Source organism: Dicentrarchus labrax, unplaced genomic scaffold (assembly GCF_905237075.1).
Source record: "Dicentrarchus labrax unplaced genomic scaffold, dlabrax2021, whole genome shotgun sequence".
NCBI lineage: Eukaryota > Metazoa > Chordata > Actinopteri > Moronidae > Dicentrarchus > Dicentrarchus labrax.
In genome coordinates, this window is record NW_026136712.1 from 13858713 (window position 1) to 13879449 (window position 20737).

Here is a 20737-nt window from a genome sequence, read left to right on the forward strand (position 1 = left end):
CTGAAATCAAAACAATAAATATTAACTTTCTAGCTCCCTATTATGTTACATTAAAACCTTAAATATGATGCTAAAACAAGTCCACACAAACCTAATATTGCCAGCACCATGCAGTCTTTCAGCACCTCCAGAGACCCGGAGCAGACGAAGTAGTTGGCATGCAGTGCATCGCCTTGACGGATGAGGTACTCCCCAGGGACGCAGAAGGAGGTTTTTATATGGAGGGAGAGCGAGCGCAGGCAGCCACGACTGGCCCCCTTAAAGACCGGCAGCTGGAGGATGTCCTTATTCAGATGCATGGCGATGTCGGCCCGCAGCTCGTCAGGGAAGTCGTGTAGGAGCTGGGGATGTGTGACAGATGTAATGAGGTGTGACACTGATTGGTAATTAGGGAATGGACTGTGTCGCCACCAGTTACCCTCTTTTGAATTTCAATAGGATGTCAATTGCTGGTGTTCAGGCGGCCAAGTGTTTGTGAACGATCATAAACAACTACAGCTGCAAAGGGTTGTGAGTGGATTGTAGAACAGATTTCAAATGTGCTCAAATGTTATTCAAACATTGCCCTGAAGTTTACAGAGGGCAGAGAGCACCATTACTAAAGTATTACATGACAACAACAATGAAAGGGTCCCCTACCTCATTGGCATCTATACCATTGTTGACAGACCACGTGGTCTGGAAGTACTCCAGCATACGTTGTTTGAGCTGCTGGGACAGACGGTGGACACGGATGAAGTCCTTCAGGTCCTTCATGCGTGTGTGGTAGAGAGAACGTCGTGAGTACATACGCTGGATGATGGCCGTCACATTACCGAAAACCAGGGCGTGCATCAGCGCTGTGTGAGACAGAAACAAACAGCATGGAAGACAGTAAATTATAGTTTATAGCCTGAATATTTTAAAAATAAGATATTCTGTTTCTTTCATTTGAATGGGTTAAACTGTAACAAAAGAAAAAATTACTTTTCTTACTTAAAATAATAATTCTATATTGATAACTACCCAATCATCTACACTTGTTAATGATAATTTACTTATTGATCCATACGGAGACAATAGTAATTTACAGATCCTGTTCTGACAAGCAGTCTGAAAAAAATTTAATCTACATTAAACACAATAATTATCTTCTGGGTTGTTGAACCAATAATTGCCACCTCAGCTAAAATAATCTGTTTATTGGTTCATAAAGATGGCAACAAGCTGCGTCCTAAAGGCCAGCCAAACCATCCAACCCACTTCCTGCTGAATTTCTTGCCCTGGCGTGCCGAAGAGAGGCACTGTTATGCCAGGACACCAGAGGGAGAATGTACCCTGGTGTCAGACATACCGCCAACGAGCATGGTGCAGATGGAGAAGATCTTCTCAGCATCGGTGTTGGCGCAGACATTGCCAAAGCCCACACTGGTCAGGCTGCTGAGGGTAAAGTAAAGGGCAGCGATGTAGGAGCTGTGTACTGTCGGGCCGCCCACCGTGCTGTTGATGTAGGGTGTCTCCAGACGTTTGCCCAGCTCATGGAGCCACCCTTGAATGAGAAGGTAGAGCAGAAGAGAACAATGTCAAAAAGATCTTATTTAGTTATCTTTATGCCTGTGTGTCTGCTGTCAGCACAGTGCAAGGTGGTAGTGGCAGGATTGTACTGCAGTGCTGGTCTAAGAGAGACAGATATTGTGATATACAGGAAGATTAAACATCTGGTCCAGTCTGCTGTGCAATGTGTGTGTATGTGTGTGTGTGTGTGTGTGTGTGTGTGTGTGTGTGTGTGTGTGTGTGTGTGTGTGTGTGTGTGTGTGTGTGTGAAGACTTTCAGCAGTGTCAGGAGGCTGACATGTCGGTGCGGGACAGGGCAGAATTATATTGGTTCCTCCAGGGATAAATAAGGCAGAGTGTTAATTAGCAGGTATGACCTAACCTCCTTATACACAGAACACACTGACTGAAAATTATGCACACTCACACATACACACACACACACACACACACACACACACACACACACACACACACACACACACACACACACACACACATTGCACAGCAGACTGGACCAGATGTTTAATCTTCCTGTATATCACAATATGTGTGTTGCTGTTTATGGTTTTTGATCTGATTACTCAGATCATTTATAGAATAGTTTTTGATCACGTTTTTTTATTGTTCTCCATGTCGAACCATTTTAAAGCAGTGACATAAACATTAGTATTAGCATTATCAGCATTAGTGTGCAGCTTCCTACCAGACATTTTTTATATCAGCTTCTGATCTGGTTGCAGACAGTCCTCATTAGAGTGCCAGAGTATGGTGTTCGCCAGCATCTCACCACTGAGCAGAGCTAGACATCCCAATAGGTGAGACATGACTATTTATAGCTGAGTGGGGACACAACAAATGTCTACTCAGTGTGTTGGCCAAATCTAGTGTACGGTCTTATTAGTTGGAATATTTGCCTTTTTAAACAAGGAAACAACTGACTTACACAGCACCTATGGAAACTGAATCAAATCTATATAGTCAGCACTGTGCTTATGTTTTGAAATGAGCAGTTAAATAAAATATTAGATTTATGATGGCACATGGTAAAAATCTGTTGGAACTATTACTTCATATATCCTTTACACTGACAGGAAAGAATATTTTCTTGCTCTTGCTAGATGAAACACACGACCTGACCTTCATACTTCAACAGCTTCCGCAACGCTTGATCAAAGTCAGACTCACCAATGTCCCAGGTCTCATTGGTCTCCAGCTCCTTGCGTCCAATCATATACCAGATGCAGGCCATCCAGTGTGCCAGCAGGGCAAACACAGACATAAGCAAGGTCAGCACCATGGCGCTGTACTGGGAGTAGCGATCCAGCTTCTGGAGAAGACGAAGGAGGCGCAGCAGGCGTACAGTCTTGAGCAGGTGGACCAAGGAGGTCTGAAGAGGAAAAGGCAAGTATGGGGGGCATATTGATGGGGAAAAGGAGTGAGAAAGTGAATCCCTCTGCTTTGTTATATCTAGAAACACACTTTGACTTTACATATACTAAATATACACAGCTGAATATCACAGCTTGGACAAGCAGTGACTTTTTATGCTCAAACAAACGTGCTTATCCTGTGTAAAATTCACTATTGAGAGAGCACTCGTCACACAGGCAGGCAGGAAGTGGCAACGGATGCAATTTACTATATTTACTATATTGATTTACTGCTTATGTCAGCACTCATGGATGGCAGGGCCCTTTGAACATGTTATTGGCCAATTGTACTCACCACTGTGATGTTGAAGGCATACAGCAGGTCAAAGGGCAGGGCGGCCACCAGGTCCACAAAGAACCAGGTGGTGGCGTAGTGAATGCAAATGGGGCGCGACTCATACACCACCTGCCCCGACTGGCTCACGAAGGTGGTGCGGAAGTTCAGGATAATGTCTGCAAATACAAAGGTTGAAGGTAATTATTTTTCTCAGTGACTGAAAGAAGGCATAGCCATTTTCATATTCATTAAGCTGGCTGATAAAATGAAACAGATTGTATACAGTAAGGAAAGAAGTGTCACAAGCTCAGATTCAATCCCAGTGGTTCACCTGTATGTGATGTACACAGCTGGAATATGTCATTGTTTTAAGGTATCCATATGGATCATTGAGTTTGTTTGACAAATCATCTAACCCCAGTGTCAGACTGTTGCCAGCACATAACAGGCAGACCTCTGGGTGTGTGTCTGATGAAGCAAATCCTCATCTGTCATCCAAGCTGTCAATATTTGCAGAGATGATGACATTATGAATTTCAGTTAGGAGAAGTTAACAGAAGCTAAGATGATGAAAATGATGGTGGCAAAAGTGTATTTCCAAATTTGAGAAAGCGTACATAGCAATGTGCAGAGCAGTGTTAGCTGTATAAATCATTAAAATTCTAAATGTTGGACACCTCCTCTCCGATATATCAAATTATCTGAATGCTTTTTGCTGGCATGTCTTATTTTGAGATGTTTCAATTAACGATTAATCATGATTTCAAAAGAGAAATAAGAACTACAATAAACTCTGAGAAGTCTGGGTAGTGACCAAGTTAATGAGCTTACGGAAACAAGCAGGAAAAAATCGGTTTCTCCCTAGCTCCCTGGCTGGTGGCCTCCTTCTTCATCCTCAAGTGTAGGTACTCAGCAATCTGACTCCAAATTAAACCACTGTTTATCTACACTACACTACACTGCAGCACGTTGAGGTTGAGCCACCACAGTTCATCCCTTGGGTGCTTCCCTTTGGAGGTTAACCAGGCATTACCACCTGGGTGGAGTCCCTGCAGAGACACAAGACATCTTGAAGGGACCACAAGAGGTTGCCTGGAACTGGGGGAACTTTCTGGGGAAAAGAACGCCTGGGTTGCTCTTGTTGCCCTGTTGCCATAGGTGGCAAGAGTGGTAAGAAAGTGGACAGATGTTGGATAAAAAATCTCATGTCACAGCATAGAAAATGTAATGAATGCACAACAGTATTATTATCAGCCTCTAAATCAGTGGATAGAATTGGCTTGATGATGGTCATAACTAGTAATTAGTTGAGCACAGTAACTTGTTTCAACCCTCACCTATAATGAAGAGCATTTCCACTACAATGTCGCTAACGATGGTGGAGCGTGCAGCTGTGACAGTGTCATCGTACGGCGTGAAGCTGACGTTGTAGGGCACGGTGACAGCCACGTAGAAGGTGGCCAGCAGAATGAGCCAGTCCCAGAGGGCTTTGGACACGCTGTAGTGGAGCAGAATGAAGCGCGACTTCTGCACTGCTGCCACCTTGTACTCAGGTATCACAGGCTTCTCAATGATACTCTGTAAGAGAACAGGTAGACTAAGTGTCGATCACATACTTAAAGCCATACGTTGATAAATATACAAAACACGTTAGAGAAGCTGCATAAATGAATAACTTGATAACCAGATGGTCACGAGGTGGAGTGCTGTGAAAATAAATGATAATCAGATGGTCATTGCAGTGCCAAAGATTTTGCAGAAACAGACAATGTAAATGTCAACACCCTCTCTAGTGCTCTGACCGCTGATGATTCAGTATGGTAGGCAACTCAAGTGTAACAGACTGCTGGTTATCTGTTCTTGACAGCCTACTATAGACAGTGATAAACCTTTTAAATGGCCATGCATTAACAATAAAAAATGACAGAAATAGGTCTGTGGTCAGTGAGGGAGAAACTTATAACCAACAATGATCCCTGATAATTTCATACATGACTTGGCCTTGGCTTGAGTTCATCGCTCCAAATGCCATTAGTGCTGTAAGTCTCAGGTGGTACAGTACAATGGCAGTTGAGCCATTATAAGGAAATGAGGGGAACTGGAGTCATGAGCTGCTTTTATTTTTGAAAGTCACTTATTCATTCCACTCATTTATTTTTTTTATTGAGAAAATCCAATTGCAGAAAGTATGAATTGCTATTGCTGATGAGGTGGGGAGTCCATTTCGGCACATAATGAGACTGCAGCTCTCCAAATGGGGCCATGCACTTGGCGCATAATAGCCTTAACCATGTTTAGGAGACAGGAGGAGAAGCTATTATCTTTGTCAGTGGTGAGAGGGAAACAGAAAGGGGTGATAAATGAGCAGTAATCCATCCGAGAACAATGTGGCCACTTCACAAACAGGTGTGGGCAAGCAACAAGGAGGCTGGTTAATGAAGTCTTAACAGGAGATTTCCTTGCAAAGGCTCTGAGTCCAAAGCTGCCTGGTTGACTCGAAGAGAATAGACTGACTATTTGAAAGTAATTGGGAGACAATTGACAACCTTTTCCGAAAGAAGAGAAATGCCAGAGCAGAATGACCCACTGCACTGTGTGAATGAAGGAAAAGAAACATGTTCAAATTGTTCCCAGTGAAATGTCTGTTAGTATCTTGTGTTATACTGGGAGCAAACTGTTCAATTTGATTATGGCTGCTTGACACTGGACAATTTCTTGTCAAAAGATACTTGGTTTACCACGGTATCCATCAGTCAGTTGGTTTTTGTGGCTTTCGTTTGTAACCACAGTGGTAAAACTAGAGGAAGAACCTTGCTGACAGTCATCAACAGCTGTGACCGCCATGATGATAGTTCAAGTAATGTCAGCAAAAGCCAGGCTGTTTTTTTAATTTGCCTTACATCACCGAGGTCAGGACGCCCACCCGACCTTTGGTACTCGAGGCGGTCAGCTGAGCACATCCAAATGATTAGAAAAGAAAAGCCCAGCACTGCAGGGACACATGGGCGTGCATGTCACACAGCTACAGCTGGTCTTCGCACTTCATTAACTCAAGCTGCAGCCCAGAGCTTACTGTTCCAACTACATCTCCCAGCATCCTTTGGGCTTTAGCGCTGATAAAAGCCTGTCCTTGATGGGGAAGAGGATACACATGGATTGCCATGTGACAAAAGAATCTAAACTATTGCAGAGGATCCTTCAACCTTTAATGTGTACCACAAAATATAACTTAACTTTTCTCCAGGTAATTATTCTTGAGCAACAAAGCAGCAGGTGTACAACACGTGATTATCACTACACTTACTAGGTTTTACAGTATAATCTTCAATTCCCACAGTCCAGTTGTCTCCCACACTAAACTGTGTTAGATTAAGACTAAAGATAAACAGTCACTCAAAACACAAACTGAGAGAAAGTAAAGTAACATAAAAACCGCCTCCAGACTGCACTACTTTTTTTTCTTTCATAGCCCTTTGACAAGTGCATTAAAGTGAAAAGAGGCAAGAGTAGCTCTCCCCTGGGAAATATTTGAAATCAAGTCTGAGCGACTTGTCAGCATGCCACGGATTGGTTACAGTAGCTGATACACTCATGGGCTGACAGCATCTAAACTGCCAGAACAGACAAAACAACATCTTAGTCGGTGTTTGTGTGTTGGTAAGGAGCCTTTAGAGAAAGAGAAAAATTCAAGCTGAACATGTTATTCAAGGAGGTGATGTAGCGTGTGGTAGACCATTTAAAAAAATAATTGTAGTGAGAAATGTGCAACTTCTGAAAATCAGGGAACAGATTTTCACTTGTAAATGATATCTCTGTCTATGTTTGTGTGGCTGTGCTCCTATTTAAAGATATATGCATGTGTCTATGTTTTCCCAGCAAAACAAAACAGCACCCCCCCCTTTCCTTTTTTGCCTGGCAGGCCGATGGGCTACAAATAGAGATCTAGTCAGAGTGGATCTGGCTGGCTGTGGTGTGGAGGCAGAGGATCACATTGTTAGCTAACTGCAACTGAGAGACAGACAGAAAGGAACAGACAAAGTGAACGAAAGATGGAAAACAGAATGGGAAAAATATAGTCAGAGTGGGAGGATTGCAGTGAGCAGAAGTATGGTAGAAGTACTTTGATCCATTTTACTTAAGTAAAAAAAAAATCTATATTTTACATAAAGTAAAATATTCTATTATAAATTAAAGCTCTGCATTTACAATCTCAGTAAAATTATCATTACAAAATACCTAAAGTATCAAATGTAAAAATACTTATAATGCAGAAAACTGCACATTTCAGTGTTATATTATAAATTATATTACTTGGTTATTATTACAGATGCATTATTGTGCAAACAGCATTTTATTATTGCTGAGGTGGAGCTGTTGGATCAATCAATACATCATATTATATAAACTGATTTTATATAAAATCCTTACAGCATTGGCGCAGAAGAACAGTATTTAAGTCCTCAAGTTCAGTACATGTATACTTGTACTTACTTAATTGAACTTATTAAAAATTAAGTATTGGAGTGGATGGAGAGCTTTAATATTTGAGCTGCAGTAGGAAAGGAAAGGAAGAGTGACTACAGAGTGACAGATAGACAATATGGGGGGGAAACAGCAGGATCCAGAGGGATGAAGCCAACATGAGAGGAGGGTAGAGTGACAGATGGAGAGGGAGAGAAAACGTGTGAAAGCAGCAGAGAAAGAGGAGGGAAACTGAGGGCACTGGAAAGGATGAGGGTAAGAGATAAAAAAATACAGAGCCTAGCTTAGCTTTACCACACGTTTATCCCGATTTGCAATAATAAATAACAACTTAATGAATGCTAATGACTCTCCAGCAGTGGCTCACAGCCCTGCTGGAGAGCTATGGCTAGAATTAGTTAACGTTAGCTCATTAACGTTAACTAATTATATACTATTTTAAACATCAGGATGACTCAGAAAGTACTTGCATTATATGTCTTAATTACTCGAAACCAACCTTCACAACACTCAATAATTCTTCCCACACCTTTTTTTTTTTGTAGTGAGTTTAATTTAGCGAATATTAGTGCTTTTTTTTTTTTTTTTTTTGAATATGTAAACTTTAATCTCCTATTCTGCTTCAACCCTTTCTTTTATTATCATATTTTCTTCCCGGATATGAATGTACATTACTCTCCTTTGTTTGACACTGTTGTGAAGATGAATATATAAAGATGGCCAGGCTGCAGTAACTGGTGCCAAAAACAACATGAAGAATATGTGTTTTTTGGGGGGGCATCTGTGCCTGCCTAATAGCTTCACTCAGTATTTATATTATTATGTTTTAAGGCAGTTTAAGGAAATTAAAGTGACGACTGCATGAAGAAATAGTAAAATTGTGTCAGAAAAAACTAAAATTATTGAGGAAAATGTCTGTTTTAGGGTTTATGTTAGCTGACTGGTGTATGTGAAAACATATTATCGTTAAACAACGTGGGTTTTTTATTGCATTAATGTTATATGTCTCACTTTTTATTTTATTTATTAAACACACAATAACAAAGATACAGGAACTTGTGGAGAACACATTATTAAAATACAACAAGAAACAAAACAGGGGGATTTATAAGCGTAACAACATATGGAAACATAGAAACTAGACAGTAAATCGATCTGCGGGAATAAATAAGAAACAAAATAAACCCATGAGGAGCAAATAAAACAGAAGAGGGAATAAATGAAGACAGCAAAAAGCGTGAAATATCCTCCCAAATCTTCTGTGCTATTTTGGTGGATAAAAAATTATTTAAAGTAATTCATACAAAGGAAGGCTTGCTATTTTAGTGTAATATGAAATTTACCCATAAGAACGATCATATAAATCATGTCAGAGATAGATTAACGTATTAAAACACCTTATAAAAATCAGTATTAATTAAATCCAGTTAATCGAGCACATCAAAAATCAGTATCGTATGATTGTGTATATTTCTTCCCTTTATAAAGGGAAGAAATATATGTTTGTGTTAATATGTTTGTGTTAAACCCGTCAGTCATTACATAATAATGTTATTGGTCTCCAGTTATACAATGAAATTTACCCCTGTTGGGTTTTGGGATGAGAAGACTTTGCTTCATAGTGGGAAAATGTTTCCTTCTGAAATACATCGTAAAAAAGACTTATACAGTCCAAAAAACTGTGTAAAACTTCCCGGTTAACCTGTCATGTCCTGGTGACTTCTTCGATTTTAAAGACATCTTCCAAATGTTGGATGAATTCAACGTCCATCATCCTAATGGTAAATGGTAAATGGACCTGTACTTGTATAGCACCTTTCTAGTCTTCTGACCACTCAAATCACTTTTACACTACATGCCACATTCGCCCTTTCACACACATTCACTCAAGCCCATCGAACAGAAACTAACTCACTCTTACACATTCACACATCGGGAGCAATTTGGGGTTCAGTATCTCGCTCAAGGATACCTCAACATGTGGCGGGAGGAGCCCCGGGATCAAACCAACAAACTTACAATTAGTGGACTCTCACACCTCTTGACCTCTTCCAGACGTCCTCCTGAGCGGGTTCTCTGTTGTTTGAGGTTGCAGCGTTGCCCTTCCTTCCCGTATCCACAGTCTCTCGCAGCTGATCCACAGACAGAGGCCCAACTCTTGTGAGTATCCCCAATTTCCCTTGTGTGTCTTCTCCATCTTTTTCAGGAAGACCAATCATTCTCGAGATCCATCTCCTTTTGTAGCGTGGGCTTGTTCCTCACATGAATTTCTTAGTGAGTTGTTTTCTTTCTGAATATCACCAATTTTCTTCTGAAACACAGTGATTTCCTCCTTGTTTTCTTTAATTGCCGTTGTATTGGCTTCACTAAACCTTTAAAGAGTTCAGTTAGTTCATCCATCTTACGGTTTAGAGCTCGCTCTGCGTGAAGAATCACAGTGTTGGTACCGTCATCCTGTCTTTTGTAGCTCTTAGCTTTCATTTTTTTTTTTTTTTTTTATCAATGTGTGGGTCAAATTAATTCTGTGTTCCTTGGACGTTTGTTCCTCCACTTCAATATCTTCGATATTGCTTGGAGAGCTGCCACGTTGTAGTCGTGGTCAATCTTTTTAGCAGGTACGCCGTCTCAGTTGTAGCAAAAGACTTTGGACGTTAGTATGGCTGTGACTTTCTTTATCCGTGTACCTTCGACACTGCGTAGTCTTGCTTTACAATATTAGATTACCAACCTTTGCAACGTTCAACAAGTTTTTTCATACTTTCTCTTCTCTAACGTGAGTTTAATTTACCGTTATTGTTAAGCTAATGCTACATTACTTTTAACCGGTTGAGTGCTGTTGCTATGTTATCTACAGTTAATATTGTGGCTTCAATGCCTCATATTTTAGTTGTTTTACGTGACAATTTTATATAAAATCCTTATAACAAAAAGAACAGTATTTTTCCCTCTGAGTGTCCAAGTATTATCTGTGATTAAAACGGCCTCAAGTTCAGTATGTGTATACTTGTACTTACTTTGTACTAATTTAAAAATTAAGTATTGGAGTGGATGGAGAGCTTCAATATTTGAGCTGCAGTAGGAAAGAAGAAAGGAGAAATGATTTAAAAGTAGAAAGAAAGTGGGGGGCTACAGAGTGACAGATACAATACGGGGGGAAACAGCAGGATCCAGACGGATAATGCTGAAATGAGATGAGGGTAGAGTGACAGATGGAGAGGGAGAGAAAATGTATGAAAGCAGCAGAGAAAGAGGAGGGTGGTTAAAGCTAAAAACAGGGAAACTGAGGGCACTGGAAAGGATGAGGGTAAGAGATAAAAAAAAAGACAGAACACAATGCAGAGGGTTTGGTAAAAACCCATGCATACAAACAAGCAAACTGTTTAATCCCGAGCATGTTGCATTATTATAGCTTTGCATCTGATTCCCATGCACACTGCCTTGTATCTGTTTAATGCTGGTGACAGGTCTGCAAGGTAAAAGGTTTTCCAGAGTCACTGATAGAATCAAAAGACGGAGTCAAATGAGCTGTCAAAGACCCAGAGAAACAAAAACAACACCTTACAGAAACACATCTGATTTGTATTCTAATGTGTAGATGTTTTGGTTTTGGTTTCATACATTTTTAATATGCTGCATCAACATAGCCTTGTTCTAAATGTGTGCTTATGCTGGAAATGACTCTTTATGGTCGTACTGTATGCTACTGTTGTTCCCCTAAGGTTACAAATAAATTAGGCATAAGTGCTGTCTTGTATTCTTCTGCCTGGAATTAACTGGAAAGTGACTCAAAAGTTGAAGAAGTTAGTCAGAACTAGAAGCCAGGACCTGCTGATGTGGCGATTAATAAACACTTTAAAATGTTCTGCTAGTGGTGGAGGTAGGATGAATGGAGGACCAGTGGAGGTTATGGAAGAGTGTAACTTTGTGCATCTGTGATGAAGAGGAGAGACAGAAAGCATTAACTCTGATTGCTGGATTTCTTATTCCCTTATTATTTTCTCTACATTTATACGTGAGAGAGAAACTGTGTTTGTGTGTAAATACAGTCTCATGCTGAGAGTGCCGGAATAAAATTTGAATGATAAATACTGTGCATCTGATTCTGATTCATCCGAGTGTGTTGATGTTTTGCCATATGTTTGTCTCCGCTCTCTCCTCAGAGGGCGAGCCGTCGTTTACGCGTCTGCTGTTATATGTGTGAATGTTTTTGTGGAGTGTGTGTGTGTACGGTGCATGTTCTGTAAGGTGTCAGTGAACAGAGTCATCTGTAAGTAGGTGGGATTGGAAGCATGGCAGCAGGAGGTTTGGCAAACAGAGGTGGGGGGGTGGTGGTTTAGTACATTGATTCCCATGAAAGCACCTACAGGTTGGATCTGAAAACAACAGCAGAGCTTTTGTTTCTGGAGGTGTTAACAGGATGCGGGTCAGCGGCGTACAGGTTCATGTGAGGGCATGTTACCACTGGCTTTTCAGAAAACTTTGCAATTTTAGTTGAACAATTGGGGTATTTTAAAGGGCTGTAACTAATAATTATTTTAACTGTGGAGTTAGCTAATGCTTTTTTTCCAATTACATATTTAATAATTTGGTTTACAAAATGTCACAAAACGGTAAAACAAACTGGAGATCACAGTTTCACAGAGCTATTGCTTGCAAATTGCAAGGTTACAATGATATAAAGAAAGCAACAAATTCTCACTTGGTTGATGAGGTCGAACATTAACCTCCTCAATTAATTCATTTGATTTAATTCAACTATTTGATTCATTGCCTAATCATGTCAGCACTAGCAATTTAAATGTATAGTTTAAAGTAAAGGTAATTTCCTTTGGGCCCCTAACAGTTAAGTACAGTACTTCTTCAGTGCTTGCTTCTTTATTTTGTTATGAATGGTTGGTTAGTCTTTAACATATCAGTTGGCAAACACAGTTTGACCAGTCACTGCAAAATTGCAAAAAGTGTGAAGTGTCTAAAAGGCAATTTTCATGTCAGATTCTCTCATGTTTTGTAGGTTTTAACAGCACTGACTATGGGGAAGTCAGAATTTGGTGTCAGGTAAGGGGCATACCATGAAAGAGGCACTTTAAAAAAAAGAGTGCTATTCTGGTAACATTTTTATTGGGCTTCTCAATTTTAGTGCGAAAATGAACAAGTGCTTTCAGTGCTTCAGGCACATAAAAGGTAAATGAATCTCCAAAACTACACAACAGTCTTTCCGCCCCTCCCACACGTTTTTCATTTTCAAATGCTAATATTAGCCTCCTGAATCACACATGTCTCACAGGCTTTCAACATCCTTTTTTTTTTTTTTTTACATTTTAATTTACCCCTGAAAAGTTCTGAATTGCTTTTAGCCCCCTGGGATCAAACGCCACATTGTGAAGGACAGGTTTGAGTGCAGACCCAGTTGGTAACTGAGCCTCTGCAGGGAGGCAGCGGGATTATCTCAAAACGGTGCTCCGCTAGAAAAACTGTTCCCGTTTGTATCTGAGAGCAAAACAGGACCTGTTTCTCATGAATAACATTGCTTGGAGTGTAACTTTATTATTCAAAGCCTACAAAGGCCATTGTTCTGTAGAAACAAGACACATGGGAATGAAACAGACCGTAGCTATGGGTCTATTTTACCAAAACAAATAGCCTCTTAAGGCACTTGAAACACAAACACACTTGAAAGACACATGAAGGGAACTGCATGGGCAAAATGAGACACTTGTGAAGTCTATTTCTTCTTACAACTATACGTTATCCTACAGATTGTACATATATATGATACTGAAGCATTAGACACAGCAGCTTTAGCTGGACCTAAGGGTAAAGGTAATTTAAGGGAACATGCTGGTGACATAATGACCTATATCCTGGAGCTCCTTCTGGTGAGGTGTTAAAATGTCCAGACAGTCCCAAAAGAAAGTGATGATAATGATGCATCCAGCTTCCCGTTTAACCAGTAACACCTCACTGTCTGTAACATACATCTCGTACCACTTCTCTCTCAGTGCCTTTGCTATTTGTCTATTTAAAGCCACCAAACAACTATCATGCAAAAAAAAAAAAAAAAATGCAACAGAAGCAAGATTAAAACTATTCAGGAGACTTAAAATAGCAAACCCATTTGATGAAATTTCCACTGAGATAAGCTACACTGGGAATCTGGGTCAAGACTTCCCTCACATTGTCTTCCTAAAAACTCATCTTTTAGATATCAGCATTAATAATTCAAGCTCGAGATTGAGGGAGCTGCATGTCTGAGTAACTCCTGACTGTTTAATCTCACAGAGGGTATATTAAGGGGCACATGCAAAGACCATCAAAGCCAGCTCAGGATGTATGTGAGAGTGGTACAAGTACTCACGCCACCCAGGTTGACCTCTCTTTTGCCTCCCCTCGAGAACTGGCTGGTCAGGTGGTACAACATGGTGCGTCCACGCTTCCTGGCCTCGCTGAAGTGAGAGCCGCTCTTCCTCCTGCGCCTCTTGTCCTCTGAGCCTGTCACACAGTCACTCAGATCAGCGCATGTCATTTAGATCACAAGATTGTGTCACAAGAAATTTGACAAAGAACACATAACACTTTATTTAATGCAACGCCTGAACTCTGCCAGGTTTTATGTGCTGAATATTGTTTCCCCTGGCACAGAGCTTGGCATGTGCGGCAGACTGTGCCCAGGTTCCACTTGAAGACACACCGCAGCCCAAATCAAACTCCCCATTGCAAAAACATTGTCTGAGTTCGGTGAACAAATGCCAGCCCAAACGAAACTGCCGGGTGAAATGTGACAGTGATGAACAAGAGTGCACGGGGAAAATGAAAGCCGGGGGCCGGAGGATGGCCCACTCGTAAATCATGCTCAACGTAGGCAAATAATGGGAGGGGTTTTTTTTGTAAACAGGGCTTGTAGCCTACCGTCCTTCTTGCTGTTGTGGTGGCTCCTTCCATAGGTGTCAGTGATGTCCTTGAACGAGAAGAGGAAGAGGACCATTTCGCCCTTCTCGTTCTTTATGGGCACGATGTCTAAGAGACACCAGAAGGCCACACCTGGAACAAAATCAGAAATGTTCGTTTAGTGCAGGATTTATTTATTTTTTTCTCTCCTCATTTGGTGAATTAATGCAAATCCTCAACAGGCACATCCAGGACTGTGATTTTTCCCATGTCATGTCAGCTCCCACCATGTCTGAGCCATGGATAATTGTCAAGTATGGCATAGCCTTTCTAAAAATACACCACAAACTGGATATGGATAATGTTCGGGAGAAAGAGAAAGAGCAAGCGAGAGGGATGGTTATAACAAGTCAGGCAGTGAAGGCGCACCATAGATCCAAGACCTTGCCATAACCCAGTATGCTCATTAGCAACTCTGCAGAAACTGTACTCTGCCAACAAACAGATGTTTCACATCTCCTACAGTGTCCCCAGTGTGTGTGTGTGTGTGTGTGTGCACAGACAAGGATAGAGGGTAAGAGAACAGTGTAGATGGTGGTGTTTTAGCACAAGGCTGTGGGTGTAAATACAAATACAGAAAAGCTATTTGTGTGCGTTTTGTGCTCGCAAAGCAGCAGGCACACACTCGATAGGATTGTGTGTGTGTGTGTGTGTGTGTGTGTGTCTACTGAATTTCTTTTAATGTCTGACTTTATCATGAAAATATTGTACCAGTCATGAATATCTGCCTGTTGGATTCTAGCTTTAAAATCTTACTGCTTCTCTTTCATTTTCACTATCTTTGTTCTCTTTTGCTTTTCTATCGCTCATTGTATTATTTTTGGTCATATACAAATGCTCGTGTCTTTCACCTCATTAGTTGCAGTGGCTTTGCTTTACTGTTACAGAAGAAGTAAGAAAAATGCATTTTTTTTTTTTTGGCCACAGTACAGATTTGGTAATCCATCAGTATAATTAGCGGTTCACACACTTTGAGGTTGTAGGTTTGCAGTCTCTCTTGAGCAAGTTTAATCCCTGTGCGCCAATCAGAGGGGCTTAAACATTGTTGTATGCTCTCTTTTCGTACATGACATCGTATTTTTGGTCCAACTACGTGAGAAGGATTATCTAGAAGTCAGAAGGAATTAGTTAAATTCTGGATCTAAGCTACTTTAATAAACTCACACAGAGACAGCCTGCACAGTACTGTGTCCTGCTTTTTGACTGACTTTAAGCCTGTTAATTCCAGCACCCAAGTTTTCTCCATTCAGCACCTTTTTCCACCTATGTTAAACGGGTTACTAAGATGTGCTGACAGCAAATTTTCACTTCATCTGATGTTATTTGTATTACAAATAATAAGCTAACAAACTCCAACAAAAGAAGCTCTGTTTAAAATTCTGCATCACTGCGGAGATGATAATTCTACCAGCTCTCGTCTAAAAATAAATGCGCTCTACATGATGTCGAGAACAAAAAAGAAAAAAATAAATCTCACAATTTAAATTTCACTCTGAAAACTGAACAGATGATCACAGCCTGATCACAGCAGAACAGCATCTAAAAGTCTCACCATTTCCCCTGTTAATAGGAGAATTTGATCAACTGAACAAAAGATGACAGGAAAGTTAATTGCCTGATGACCTCTTTACTTCTAAATGAAACAAAGTGCTGAGCTCTACAAGTTATGTAGAAATAGGCTTTTTCTTTCTTTACAATACACCAACCATTCTTCTTGTAGAAGTGGACCTCAGCCTGGTACTCCTCTCGGCCCTCCAGAGCCTTCTCCATCTGCTGGGCCACGTGCTCGCTGGTGTCGGCCCCGTACAGGAAGTGGCAGCTGCAGTTCTTCTGCATCACCTCAGTTCTTGTGAAGCCCGTCAGTTCGCAAAAGCCGTCCGAGCAGTAGACGATGGGGTAGCCGCGGTGGCCCTGGGCGTTGCCCAACAGGAAGTTACTGTCTGTGAGAGGAGGAGCGGGGGACAGGAAAAAGTGTTAGAAGAAGTGGAGCATCATGGAGGCAGAAAAAGGTATTTGAGTTAAGGTTCAAGGCCAACGTGAGGAGCTGCAAATTTAGAATTTTTTGAGTTTTTTTGCTCAAATAAATCTGAATGCCACTGAGTAAGAAATCATGAACAGTCGGGTGCATCGTGCTTTAGTCTGAAGTTTGACTCCAAATTTGTTCTTTGCACTAGAATCAAAGCCTGTTTAGTTGTTTGAACTCATGTCAAAGCCTTTTTTTGTAGGTTTAGTTCAACACCAGTTTACAAGTTCAAAGTAAACATGAATCAGACTTTGGTGTAGACTCAATTTAGGGCTAAATTAATTTCCCCCGGGTCTGATCGCCTGGTGGTGGTCAGGACTTCTGATGTAGGCAGTTGAAGGAATCACCGTCCTGGACTGCAGACGGCGAGATATAAAAACAGCTGACTGGAGATTAAAAGGAGCACAAAGGTTAGTGATTGATTCCCATGTAACTGATTGGGTGATGTGGACCCTTAAATGACCAGACTCTGTACTAATTAAAAAAAATTATTGCATAATAGAGAGAGCATGAAAGCGCAATAGAGACAGAGGAATATATCTGAATAAACGAGAGGAGGCGAAATTTTTAGGAATGGCTGAAAAATCACCTTAGACTTTAGACAACAATTTTAGACTTTAGGGTTAATTTATTATTAAATTCATCATGTATTTGGATGTTGCTGTTGCAGATTATGCTGTGCTTGTAGAGGGTCAGATAAAAAAATGCTGTGTGCCTCCATGACCTGAGGAAGATCCATAAGATCCACACGTCTAAATGTCAAATTGAAGTGGTGGTGTGCTGGCTTTTACATCACACCAATCATAGGATGCAAATATTGCACTCAGCACCAAAACGTCTCTGCTTTGCTTCTTGCCGTGCTATCAGCACCAAGGACAGTTCTCCAGCAGCAGGCCTGTAACTTGTGCTGTTTTTCTTGCTGTATTTTTGTCTGCAGGACATAAACACAGCACCAGGCAGCCCTCTGTTCTGCATACCTACATATATATTAATCTTGGTGATAGTTTGACGTCACACTTTTCCCTCAGTTGCTAGACTCAAGTGACCTTGATAAGCTGAAGCTGGTTCTTGCTGCAGTGTGTGCTTCTTTGTTAGGCAAACAATTTGGCTATGTTGTCTGCCAGAGTCACCAGTGGAAGTAGCTTTAAAAAAATAAAATACAATACAACCTGTTCAGTTCTTTAACATTTCAAAACAGAATACACAGCAACATACACAGTGGTGCTAAAACAAGATAAAAACTAATTAAGGGACTTCCACTTTTGCGCTATTTGACAAATGGAACACAACCTCTACAGACAGATTAATAGCCGACAGCTTGAAAAATGACCACGTGCTTCAGCTGAAGCAACACCTCTCGACAGAAACATGAGCTTTGAACTTTGGAGTGCAGTATGTTGTCCTGTTATTTAGTCCATTCTCTGCAGATACAGCATGGAAACAGAAGTGGCTGTGGTGCATCCACGGCTGCACATGTGAATCCATACAAGACAATGTTGATGTTTGGACTTTTATTTTTCCTTAGTTAATATTAGGCTGTGTTATCTTAGTTTGTCTAGTTTATTTAAATGTTATGTTTTAGTCTATTTACCCTGTGTCTCAGAGTGGCCTGATCAGCCACTATTTAGGTTTCCCCACGTCTCAGTTTAGTAGGTTGGTTCTGTTCAGTTTGTTAAGTTAATGTAGCGTTAAGTTTGGGTTAGTTGACCTCTTTTATGGACCCATAACTTTATTGTATATTTTGTAAATTGGTTATTTTCATATTTTTTGGTGAATAAAATTACTTTATTTGAAAATCTACCTCCTCATGCCTGCCCGCTCCGTCCCATACACAGACCTATATCCATCACTTTTAGTTATGCATTTCAACTTTTCTTCTAGGTCTTGGAAATTACCCTCTATTTACTGCAGAAATACTTGGGTGAGAATACCACACTTATATATCTATTGATCAGGCATAAATACATACTTATGGAAATATTTATGCATATCTGTTTGTTTATTCTTTCAGTAATAAGGCATCAGACTTCTTTTACTGTAAACATCAGACTGCACATTTTCTGAATGCCCATCAGAGCAGCAGCATGCATACAGTACATACAGAGAGACCGGTCTGAATTCTCCAGATTCCACAGAGCCCAAGAAGGAGGAGTATTAAGCAGCTGCTGCAGCGCACTACACAATCTAGCACTTTAATTGGCCAGACTAAGCAGAAAGCAGTCCATAGGGGATGTCTTCTCTGAGCGGTGACAACCTTTCTTGGGTGTGCAGTGAGCAGCAACTAAACTGTCACTGTGGAATTATATAAAGAGACAGGCATTAGTTGGATCCATCAACAGGCAGAGGTCTTATGTCTGTGCTATGCATTGCTGCTGTTGCTGAGATATTTCTGTTCTATAGTCGGCTGCGCATCTTTGTGTTTACTGATTTCGTGAAGAGAGACTGGTAACAGTTGCTTTCGATCATGTGGAAGCCTTTTTTTTTTGCACATTAAATCATAACTCTGAAGACAAAATGCTCTGGAACGCAGTCTCTGCCTTTTCACATCTAAAAAAAATCTCCTTAGAAACAATGGCTGAACACGATGTGATTGCCTATCTAGGTAAAAAATCAAAAACAAACATGACCTCTTTTTCATGTGCTATAAATTTCTAACACCCAAACTCAGTGAGCCAGCAAGTGTTGGATAGCAACCGCATTCATCTCTGGTTTATGTAATGTTACCTAAGAATAGGTACATTCTCTACTCAGCATCCCTAAATCGGTCCTTCAAATAGGTCAAGGGCAGGTGTAGTCATAAATCACTTTGTGAGGATGTATTAAAACCAACCAGCCACAATGGGAAAAAAAAACATTTTATGCTGCGTTTGGCAGTATGCAAACGGTGTTATCTGTAAGTTACCTGCATGGTTCCGGGTAGTTTTATTGAAGTTAGGATGTTTCATAATTTTACAGTTTTTAGCTTGAGTAAAATGCATTTCAAGCAATAGTCTGAGATTTCAGGAAATACACTTATTCTCTTTCTTGCAAAGAGTAAGACGAGGAGGTCAATACCATTCACATGTACTATGGTAATATGAAGCCAGAAGCCAGTTAGCTTAGCAGAAAAAGACTGGAAACAGGTGGAAACAGCTTGCCTCCAACCAAGAAACGGTTTGCACAAAGCGGCCAGTAAAATGAATTAGTTCGTAAACTTTTTTTTACATAATCAGTGAGTTTTAGTTCAGAGTCAGGCTAGCCATTTCCCCTCTGTTTCAAGCTTTTATGCTAAGTTAAGCTAACTGGCTGCGGGCCCCAACTACATATTTACCATACAGACATGACATGGTATAATAATCTTCTCATCTAACTCCTGAAAAGAAAGCAAATACACCAAATTATCTTTAAGATATTGATGCATATCTTGTTTATGAGTGGACAATTGTATTACCTGGAAACAAACATTTACTCAAGGATCTCACTTCATTCACTTCAGCTTCTACAATTGCATACTTATTTCTTCTCTGGCAACACTGTACTCAAGCAATCCGGCGGCCACATGAACCCCACTTGACAAACCATTTCTTTGAGTGTGTGTGTGTGTGTGTGTGTGTGTGTGCGCGTGTGTGCGCGTGTAGGATTGTGACAATGCCTCAATTCTTAGGCCGTAATCCTCTGAGGGATATTGCTTTGAGTGGCCGCTCTGCTGCACCAGCTTCCTTAATTACACATCTGTGCTGACTTGCTACAACTGTAATCTGACATGATGACGCTACATGCTACAGCTAACAACAAGCAGCCTGAATCACGTCCGTGTTGCAGGAGTTCCTCTGTGTCTTAAAGACAGATGAAACCCATGAGGCTTGGCCACTGCCTCATCAGCTAATTACCACCCAGCAGCATGTAATTACTTATTGGGGCAGAAGGGAGAGAGTGCAAAGAGAGGTGGACTTGCGGGGGAAAAGGTCACTGGTCTGGTAAAGAGGCATGAGGAGAGTCAGTGGAAATCATCAATCAACTGTTGTGTATTTTTGATGTCAGTCATTAATAAAAAACATTTTCTGG

The 20737-nt window shown here is 40.7% G+C and overlaps 1 protein-coding gene across 1 annotated transcript in view; it reads right to left on the bottom strand.

Moving 5' to 3' along the window:
• Positions 1-20737, bottom strand: part of LOC127373153 (potassium voltage-gated channel subfamily H member 4-like) — a 40982-nt gene that overhangs the window by 10895 nt on the left and 9350 nt on the right. The window contains exons 3-11 of the mRNA XM_051417302.1: positions 16377-16610; positions 14632-14763; positions 14081-14214; positions 4581-4821; positions 3262-3419; positions 2722-2923; positions 1334-1528; positions 640-839; positions 92-341 (exon numbers count right to left, since the gene is read on the bottom strand). Of these exons, the coding sequence (XP_051273262.1) occupies positions 92-341; positions 640-839; positions 1334-1528; positions 2722-2923; positions 3262-3419; positions 4581-4821; positions 14081-14214; positions 14632-14763; positions 16377-16610 (1746 nt within the window). The remainder of the gene's footprint in view (positions 1-91; positions 342-639; positions 840-1333; positions 1529-2721; positions 2924-3261; positions 3420-4580; positions 4822-14080; positions 14215-14631; positions 14764-16376; positions 16611-20737) is intronic.